Source organism: Priapulus caudatus, unplaced genomic scaffold (assembly GCF_000485595.1).
Source record: "Priapulus caudatus unplaced genomic scaffold, Priapulus_caudatus-5.0.1 Scaffold78, whole genome shotgun sequence".
In the NCBI taxonomy this organism is placed as follows: Eukaryota; Metazoa; Priapulida; class Priapulimorpha; order Priapulimorphida; family Priapulidae; genus Priapulus; species Priapulus caudatus.
This window is the reverse complement of record NW_014577139.1, coordinates 121,239-131,469: the sequence shown is the minus strand read 5'-3', so window position 1 is coordinate 131,469 and position 10,231 is coordinate 121,239. Positions and strand designations below refer to the sequence as shown.

Below are 10,231 nucleotides of genomic sequence, written 5' to 3'. Positions count from 1 at the left end.
CATTACAAGGTATTTACAAGGCATTTTATATAGAAATTAATGTACGTGACAGAAAATTGTATCGCTCTAATAACTGTTGAGTCAGACGATGAATTTACACAAATAACATATTTCTCAACTAATATATTCGGTTAGGGATATATGCGATAACCCTCTATCTCTCTATCTATCTATCTCCCTAAGGCACACGCAGGCACAAGCAAGCAGCGAACGGAAGCAGCAAGGCATGGTTTCTAAGTATAATTATTAAGAACTTTAGTACAGTTAAATTGTTCACAAATAGGTACAATAAATGCGAAGCGTAAACTCCACTTCAACATATATTCCGATTTGCCTAAATTAGAAGAGCAAAATAAGGCATTACAAGGTATTTACAAGGCATTTTATATAGAAATGAATGTACGTGACAGAAAATTGTATAGTAGTAACAAGATTTTGGTATTACCGTCTTCGTATCAAGCAAATATTTTATTATTTATTATTATACCTTGTTCCTTTTTATGCGTTTTTGGGGTTGCGCTCTAATAACTGTTGAGTCAGACGATGAATTTACACAAATAACGTATTTCTCAACTAATATATTCGGTTAGGGATATATGCGATAACCCACAACTCATTTTGGTGTCTCGCCGCGCATGTTTGTACACTTAAACACACGTCTGGGCAAAATACATACATAACATCATGCAACTGTATGTGCATAAAGGTCCGTGTGACCTCGGTATGCTCAGTAGCCGCCATTGCTGACGTCCACGTTATCAGCTTCAGCTAGACACGCGTGGTAGCTTCGGATAGCTTTATTCACGAGTCCTTGCGCTTCCCCACGACCTATATGTCAACTACATGAGCCATGTATCCATACCGGCCCCTATCCACCTTCGTTACATTCTTTGCTCATAATCATCATCATTACATTTTGGTGGTGATCCGGATCCAATTAATTATTTAATTAATTAATTAATTAATTAATTAATTAATAAAAAATTCACATTGAGAGAATTCAGCTGCCTTGGCGGAGGTCTGTGCTCTCCGAGTGCTCTAGTTATCAATGTGACACGTCGTTGTCTTTGCCCGAATACGCGCACGACTTTTCGCCAAAGCTGTGTACATCATTTGTTCGCGGTTTGTTTACCGTTAATGATCGTAACCGTCGCATACTCCTGTGTTATCAGCATTCTGTGTACAACTCTGCTATCACGCGTGTTTGTATGGTGTGTGTTGTCCGCACATGAATGTTTGATCCCGACCGCAAAAGTATATGAACTAACGAGAACCAGAACAGCTGACAAATACAACAAGATTAGGATTTAAAATACACAAATTCTCATTTATTTGACAAAAAAGTTATTTAACAAAAAATCGGATTAAATACATTGAACAATAAATTGTCGTGTTATTATACCAACAAAATTACCAATCATGAAATTATTATTTCGTATCTTGATTTCATCATCATTATTTACAAGCTAGCGGCGGCAGCTCCCTGCTATGCGGCGAAGGGCGGCGGGGTAGCTCTCTGGAGGCGGCGGGCGGTGGACGGCCCTGTGACAGCTCCTCCGTGGCGGCGGCAGCTCCCTGCTATGCGGCGGGGGGCGGCGGGGTAGCTCTCTGGAGGCGGCGGGCGGTGGACGGCCCTGCGACGGCTCCTCCGTGGCGGCGCAGCTCCCTGCTATGCGGTGGGGGCGGCGGCTATGTAGCAGCGGCCGTATCGGCTGCTCTGTGGGGTGGAGATCCGTCAGTGGTTCACAGAATCTGCGCTCTCCTGCAGGGTGTGCCCCGAAAACTGGCGACGTGCACAAACAAGGACAAAAAGACAAAAGGACCAAAGACGACAGAAGGACAGACAAACTTTCACTCGCAGCTATCACTCGCAACTATCACACACTGCACCCTCCTGTGAGCGTATACGGTCGTGAGGCTTGCTAAACGCAACTTAATAATACCATAGCGATATTTATTTCCTACCCAGTCCTAGCCGCCCGGCTGTCCAAATATTCGTTAATAATTTCGATATTGTCAATGTGATAATAAGGCCGAAGTCTGTCCATGTTTTTGTGACTGAATTCGGTGGTAAGTATTCGTCAAAGAACCTATGATTGATAGGAAAACCTAGAGAACCTAGGGGTCTATAGGGGTCATATACTCAAGATCTGACTATCGTATCATCCAGAGATACAAAACTCTTGGCGGAAGCAAATTGTATTGCTTTCAGACAATACAGCTATGATATCCAGGTCTAATCATCATCGAGTTACTCCCCAGAGCAGACACCTGCTCGACCCCCCTTTACGGACATTGAGGGTGATCACTGCTAAGAGTGTTTCACGCCCTCAGTGGTTCTTTTACGTTCCCATTGCAGGAGACAGACCCGCCATATGTTACGTGGTCACCCGGGCCACGAAGGATTCACAGTCCACAATATGATGCCAGGTGTTGGTAATTAAAAACACCTTCAGAAAATTTTACTGTTCGTTAGGTGTTGAACTCACAGCCTTCACCGTGAAAGGCGGGCAAGCTAACCACTATTACATCGAGCATCAGGGCCTTATCGGATATTTCTCGGATAATTCTTTCAATACAAACAGCTTAGTTTCATCTACACTTACCTCGAAGTGTCGGTGGAAGCTGTATCAGAGTAGATGGGGGAAATTAGTCAAAATTTACCACTTAGCCATGTAATTTTGTGGCGGGAAGTGTCACCTCGTCATTTACGGACATCAATAAAGCCACGCCATGCAGGGATGCCTTAGCCGGCTGTATGCGAGATGCAAGCTCTCGCCATTGCTATACATAACAAAAATGCGAAATTCTGGCCAATTGCCCCCAACCATCCTAAATCCATGAGAGCCTCACAGCAGTTTTCACGTGACATCGCCCCATATAGTGTACTGATATGGAAAAGAACATTAATGGAGTAGATCGGCCTGTCACAACCAGCAAATTCTCTGAAATATAGTGACGTCACATGAAATGATTAGAAAAATTCACAATGTTTTAGAAGTGAATGCTGGAAATATACTAATGTTAAGGCTAGCAAATATCACACAGGTAAAGAATGAAAAGGTAAGATTATATTAGGAATTTCTGGAATAGCAGCATCGTGGTAGTGGGATATAGACAGGAGTGTATGGAATATATAGGCAAGAGGAAACTTAACATAAATGTAGGGAATGATAAATAGGCAAAGGTGAACTCTACAGAAATGTAAGGAATAAACAGGTAAGAGAGAACTGGGCAGGAGTGTAGGGAATAAATGAGCAAGCAGTATTATGAGCAATGTACTCATGTACAATGTACAACTGTTTGAAATATTTGTACAAGTAAATTAATAATTGTTTATAATAAGTATCGTTGCTTGTAAAATTTGTTAGGCATGCTGGTTAGGAATCTATCATGGCTAAGAGCAAGGTATGCACAGAGAGGCAATAGGTTTTTATTGATAACAAGAATTGATGCTTGAGAATATATAGATAGAAAGGAATATTCAATATACCATAATTAGATTATGCCTCAAGTGGCACAACTTTTAATTAGCTAGTTAAATAAAGATTCAATGCGTGCACGCTATGGAAGTGTACTGAAGATTCGTCGACGACCACTAGTCCTGCAGCCAGTCGTACTGTGTTCTGGTCCTGCTACGGAGATGGTCATTGCGCTCTAACGTCAGCGCGCGGGACGCCATATTTGACGCTACGCTCTCTAGCTGTTGCCGGACACCGGCTCCTGGCATAGCCTGCTAGCCCTGCAGCGTCGGTGCAGTTGTAGAGTATGTGTGCACTCATGCAGCTTCAGATGTCGTCGATCGGCACGGATTTCGTTAGTCAGCCACTAATTAGACATTGACTGTGTAGTGATGTGTGATGCTGATGATCGGTGTACGTAACCTCGCTGGCAAGTAATACTCCCAAAAAGCTCCCGTCTTTATATGCTCTTGATATTATAGATCAGATTTTACTACGCACATGTAGGTACTGCTCTGCTAAGGCCCCTTGATATACCAATATGCAGGGATATGACGTGCGCGGACACGTCGTCAAATCACGCTCTGGGGGCAAGAGGTCGCCGAAGTGTCCGCGCCCTATCCTTGCATGTTGGTATAGCCAACGACCTACGGCAGAACGGCACCAATACATTGACGTCGCGTGGGTGCATTTTTAGTTGTGCGCCTTCTCTAGGCAAGCAACACTCTTGATTAATTGCTTAACGTCAGCCCTACATCATTTCCTTTGTTCGCCAGGTCGCCGACGTGTCCGCACCCTATCTCTGTACATTGGTATAGCAAGGGACCTTTGGCAGAGCAGTACCACCACTTTGAAGTAGCGAGGATGCATTTCTAGTTGTGCACCTTCTCTAGGCTTGCAACACTCTAGATTAAATGCTTAACGTCGGCCCTACGTCATTTCCGTGTTGCGGCTGTTAACCTCTTTAATATGATCTGCTGGATGTCGAGTAGGTGCGGGGCCTGTCAGGTCGCTGGAGGTACGATGACATCAGTGACTTCGGGTACTGCAGCGTCAATATTTTCGCAATAAACATTGCTCTTAACAGGTACTAGACATGCGCTTACAGATATCGTTTTGAAAGCGTTAAAATGGCATTATTTCAGACCAAACCATCGTGCAAGCAAATCTTAACGATGCGAAAACGTTATGTGTTAGGTGGGTGATTTTTCTAAGGATAGCTCTTCCCAATTTGCTCGCAGAGTTTTTAATCTGCAATGATCTAAGTGACTTCACCCGTAGATGAGTAGGCATAGAGCTGTAGCGTATAAGTTACACAAGGTTTGAATGAAATAATTTAGGGTAAAATAATTAAGAAGAAGTATAAATTTTGTGTTCACGTAAAAATATATATTACGGCAAAACCGAGTACTTGCTATCTGTCTGATAGAGCCTTTTCATTCAGATATGCCACGCCCTGGAGGAAAGAAGTCCTGCGTGTGATGTGTGTGGATACGCTAGCTCCAAGCTAGGTGATCTCAAGAATCACATGCTCACTCACACAACAGAAAAGCCATATAGGTGTGATATGTGTGAATATAGGTGTACGAGTTCCTGTCATCTCACGATACACATGCGCATTCACACAGGAGAGAAGCCATATGCATGCGATAGATGTGAATATAGGTGTTCTACGTCACATATGCTTAAGTTACACATGCGCACTCACACGGGAGAGAAGCCGTGTAAGTGTGGTATCTGTGAATACAGGTTTGCTCAATAGGATACACAAAGGCACCCACACAGGAAAGAAGCCCCATATACATGTGACAGATGTCAATACAACTGCGCATCCTCTAGTAAACTCAATTCACACATGCGCACTCACACAGAAGAGAAGCCATATAGGTGTGATTTATGTGAATACAGGTCTGCTAGTTCCGGCAATCTTAGGATACACAGGCGCACTCACGCAGGAGAGAAGCCGCATGTGTGCGATATATGTGGACCCAAGTTTACTCAATGCAGTAACATCAAAATGTAAATGCGCACTCGCACAGGAGAGAAGCCATACAGGTATGATATATGTAAATACGGGTCTGCTAGTTCCAGCCATCATTCTTAGGATACACATGTGCACCCACACAGGAGAGAAGCCCCCTGTGTGCGATATATGTGGATACAAGTCTACTCATTGCAGTAGCCTTAAAATGCACATGCGCATTCACACAGAAGAGAAGCCCTATAGGTGTGATTTATGTGAATACAGGTCTGCTAGTTCCGACAATCTTAGGATACACAGGCGCACTCACGCAGGAGAGAAGCCGCATGTGTGCGATATATGTGGACATAAGTTTACTCAGTGCAGTAGCCTCAAGATACACATGCGCACTCACACATGAGAGAAGCCATATACATGTGACAGATGTCAATACAAGTGTACATCCTTAAGTGCACTCAATGCACACATGCACACTCACACAGGAGAGAAGCCATATGCATGTGATATATGTAAATACAAGTGCGCATCCTCTAGTAAACTCAATTCACACATGCGCACTCACACAGAAGAGAAGCCATATAGGTGTGATTTATGTGAATACAGGTCTGCTAAGTCCGGCAATCTTAGGATACACAGGCGCACTCACACAGGAGAAAAGCCCCATGTGTGTGATATATGTGGACATATGTATACTAAATACAGTAGCCTCAAGAGACACATGTGCACTCACACAAAAGAGAAACCATTCACATGTGACAGATGTCAATACAAGTGTACATCCTCTAGTGCACTCAATTCACACATGCGCACTCACGCAGGAGAGAAGCCCCATGTGTGCGATACATGTGGACATATGTTTACTCAATGCAGTAACCTCAAAAAGCACATGCGCACTCACACAGAAGAGAAGCCATAGACGTGTGATATATGTAAATACAGGTGTTCTTTGCTACATTCCCTTCAAAGACACATGCGCACTCACACAGGAGAGAAGCCATGAACTAGTGACATGTGTGAATATAAGTGTATTAAATCCAGTAATTGCAAACTTTCATGGTATATCAGTGCCGAGGTACGATGCCTTGACGTGGCACAACTTATAATTAGCTAGTTAAAGAAAGATTCAATGCGTGCACGCCTATAAAAATGCATTCAAGATTCGTTGATGACCACTAGTCCTGCAGTCAGTCGTACTGTGTTCTGGTCCTGATACGGACATGGTCATTGTGCTCTAACGTCAGCGCGCGGGACGCCATATTTGACGCTATGCTCGCCAGCTGTTGCCGGACACCGGCTCCTGGCCTGCTAGCTCTGCGGCGTTGTGCAGTTGTAGAGTCTGTGTGCTTCACGCAGCTTACGATGTCGTCTGTCGGCGCGGCTTTCGTTAGTCAGCCACTAATTAGACATTGACTGTGTGGTGATGTGTGATGCTGATGATCGGTGTACGTAACCTCGCTGGCAACTAAGCTACTGTTACTGCCAGCTGTCACTTTCATGCGCTGATTGAGGTAGAGTAGAATACCCGGCGATTGGTCAGGCGGTAAGACTGTGCAGTTACGTTTGTTACAGATTCATGCGCGGAAAAATTAGGGCGAACATTGGAATAGGCGGGAATAACCTGCCGAATTGTCAGAACATGATATTGTGAATTGCGCGTGAGCGAAAGTGACTTTGTATTGGTAACAGATTCGAATAAAAAGCACAGTTTAAGCCACAAAGCTACATTTTGTTTACGTTCAGTCACTGTTTCGAGGGGCATTCAAGCACACTCGCATAGGCAGAGATGCGTATGGAAACACAAACATACATATACGTACATCATAGTCTTATATTGTTGAAATTCTACACAGTAGACTAATGTGTCTAATGAGTGAAGTAATACAGAGAGTACATACTCGTATGAGGGTTGATTGATCAAGCGTGCGCACGTACGATAGGGCATATGTTGAGCATTCTATATCTCAAATAATCTTATTATAATCCATGTTGTTTATACGGTACGCACAATAACTTATAATTTGATTCATTTATTGAGGTAATTATTAAAGTGTAGATCATAAATAGAATTTGCAGTAAGATAACTATTGATTAATAAGAGATACACAAAACGATCAAACACGAACAAAACAAAACGAGATACATAGGAAGCTAGCAAAGCTTGGATAGAGAAACATGCTATCAGGAGTGAATAATAGAGATTATTATAGCGAAAGTAGTGAGCTCTTTAGACTATACTATGCAATAAGTGAGATCGAAAAGTCCCGCCGCCATGTCACGCAAGACGAAGAAAGAAGAGTCGGATACAATTCTTCGGATTCGGATTCGGATTCGAATTTCGGATTCGGAAGAAAGAAGAGATAGTCTGGTAGCTTATGCATTCCCGTGGGCATTTAATGATTAAAGCAAGAGACCTATGTTAATATCTTTATAATATAGTATAGAACAAGAAAAATGAAGGTGGCAATCTGGGATATTGCGCAAAACATTATTTTATCAGCGATTTTGTGAAACGCGTCGATCGACAATTTTCCCAAAAATACAATTTTTTAAATAAAAAGACGATTTAAGCAGTTACAAACTTAATTTTGGTGTCAAAATGCAAGGAATGGAAGGATCCACTAAAATAGAAACAATTTATGACCATAATGATGACTTTTTAGACATGGAACGGCAAAAACTATGAAAATGCGCTCAACGAATACTTCGGTTTCATCGTTGATATTGAACATAAATGGCAATAACTTCACAAATGTACAACCTAGTGATCATTTTTATATACCAAAATCAACCTCTATTATTCCCCTGATTAAAAATATTAAAAACATTGGCAAAATGTTTGTTAATAATTACTAACATAACCCACCCCCCTAGTGAAAGTTAATTTACGCCAAAATCGTCATGTGAGTTTTTCTTATATTGAATAAAAGTTCATACCATAAATATGTCTATAGAGTCTTTTCAAAGTCTTATATGTCAAACTGGGAACCCCTGCATAACTCGTCTGGAGCAAATTTAAGATGGCTGCCTATTTTACCATTCATAATATACACACATCGCCGATTAAGATTCATACCTTGTTAAATTACAGTTTCGCGAATAGCATATGCAAATTGCAAAGAGTCATAACAAGTATTCACAATCATAGCTTGTCACTTTATTAACAATTGCCAACTACAAGTATATTTTGTACAATACACAAGCTGCGAAGAGGCATTCTTTACTCATCGTCATCGCTCGATGGTTCATCATCATCATCATCCTGGCCAACATCGTCATCTGGCATGTTGTCGCACCCATCTCCCTCTGAGCAGCTACAAAGTTCCGTGCATCGTAGCCCAGCCTTCCTGCACTTGCAGCGGTTTGATGAACACTTCGTTTTGGCACAGGAGCACCTGTAAGTCACATATAATTGTGTCAAGTCAATGGCGTCAATAGCCATGATTATACAATGCTAATTTATTATGTCAGCACAACCATACCTATATGTATATATATACATAATTTTTTGTACTATGTGTGTCTACATTCAAACATACATATATTGGCCAATGCTATTACCTGACGAGATGAATCACTGCTTCTGGGGCAGGCGGCAGCGTTGTCATGACAGGCCTGTACTGTCCTTCCACCAAATACCAGCCATAGTCATCAGGTGAAGGTAACTCCGGATTTGCCACAACGTCCACGCTCCAAATAAGTGCCTGGTAGTGTGCCCTCATGATGGCTGCACGAAGAGCAGCATGTGTCGGTGGCAGACTCTCTGCTTGCGCTTGTTTCTTTTTGAATAGGTGCCACCTGACGTCTGCAACAGTGGTGAGGTCCATCTTCGGGAGGTACAGTTTGCAGACATAGCGTTCGAGAAGATCCATCTGTGCCTCAGACGGGTTTTGCATTGTACCGAGCTGCCCAAATGCTGCCATCACGTCTGGATCCATATCAACAAAGACTTTCCAGCACTTTCTCTTGCTCATTCCTGAAAATCGCCCAGTGATGTCTGCACCACTGAAAGCATGAAAGCCAGGGAGTGCTGCGACGGTGCTCGAGCCCAGCGCATCAAAGATCGGTTGAAGTGAAATGCTTCGACGCCTCTGCCCTGTTCCGGTTACAAAGTGAACATTTCGACACAGCTCTGGGTATCGTCTGAGCGCCAGTACGAGGACATCAGTGTCTTGAGAGTGGATGCTGATGATAGTAGCACCTGCAGAGGTAGCCTCCTTGGCGTGAAGTATCAGTTTGGTGTCAGCTTCTTCCTGACTACTGGCCAGATGAGAAACGTCTCGATGGTTGCCCTTCGCTTGGTCACGCCATGCCACAATAAGATGTTTCTCCTGAGTCAGTTCATGCTCGAGTATATTTAATGCCATGTACGTTGTTAGCTCATCCTTAGTTTTCACATCTGCGAGGAGCTTCTGCATGAAGACCCTTGTGATTGATCTAGAATCTGTTATATGATAGGCTACAGGGACAGCTTTACCAAGTCTTTTCAGTCTTGTAGCGGACTTCAGGGACCTTGCGACATCATATCGGTCGAAGATCAAATGAACTTCGTCATACTTTCCGAATTTCTGCCAGTGACGTATGAAATGGTTTGCGACATGTCTTTATCGTGTCTGGCTTGTCTAAGGACTGCAACTCGCACATTGCGTCGACGACAACAACATGTTTGGATCCACTTTCATTATTTTGATTCATCGGGCACACGTCAACATCTGGTCGCGTCGATGAGTCCTCGAGGATCGCCATTAGGTCGCTCTTCGAACTGGTATGCAACAGTGCACCATCCGCTGAA

The 10,231-nt window shown here is 43.0% G+C and overlaps 2 protein-coding genes across 2 annotated transcripts; one reads left to right on the top strand and one right to left on the bottom strand.

Annotated features, from left to right (window-relative positions):
• Nucleotides 1–3,393: 3,393 nt before the first annotated feature.
• Nucleotides 3,394–6,358, top strand: LOC106821575 (zinc finger protein 239-like). Its single transcript, XM_014826446.1, has 5 exons — nucleotides 3,394–3,408; nucleotides 4,906–5,210; nucleotides 5,501–5,516; nucleotides 5,942–6,108; nucleotides 6,313–6,358. The coding sequence occupies exons 1-5, from the start codon at nucleotides 3,394–3,396 to the stop codon at nucleotides 6,356–6,358; spliced, it is 549 nt and encodes a 182-aa protein (XP_014681932.1).
• Nucleotides 6,359–8,574: 2,216 nt separating this feature from the next.
• On the bottom strand, nucleotides 8,575–10,012 carry LOC106821594. The gene is made up of 2 exons (XM_014826476.1): nucleotides 9,001–10,012; nucleotides 8,575–8,834 (listed from the first exon to the last, which is right to left on the bottom strand). The coding sequence occupies exons 1-2, from the start codon at nucleotides 9,855–9,857 to the stop codon at nucleotides 8,660–8,662; spliced, it is 1,032 nt and encodes a 343-aa protein (XP_014681962.1). The 5' UTR covers nucleotides 9,858–10,012; the 3' UTR covers nucleotides 8,575–8,659.
• Nucleotides 10,013–10,231: the final 219 nt, after the last annotated feature.

Excerpts from the sequence above, each read along its gene's own strand:
- LOC106821575 (XM_014826446.1), top strand. Across the intron at positions 6,109-6,312 it reads ACAGGAGAAAAGCCCCATGT|TAACCTCAAAAAGCACATGC; the intron begins GTGTGATATATG and ends TACTCAATGCAG.
- LOC106821594 (XM_014826476.1), bottom strand. The coding sequence starts at position 9,857 with ATGCAGAAGCTCCTCGCAGATGTGAAAACTAAGGATGAGCTAACAACG. Across the intron at positions 8,835-9,000 it reads GCAGTGATTCATCTCGTCAG|GTGCTCCTGTGCCAAAACGA; the intron begins GTAATAGCATTG and ends TGTGACTTACAG.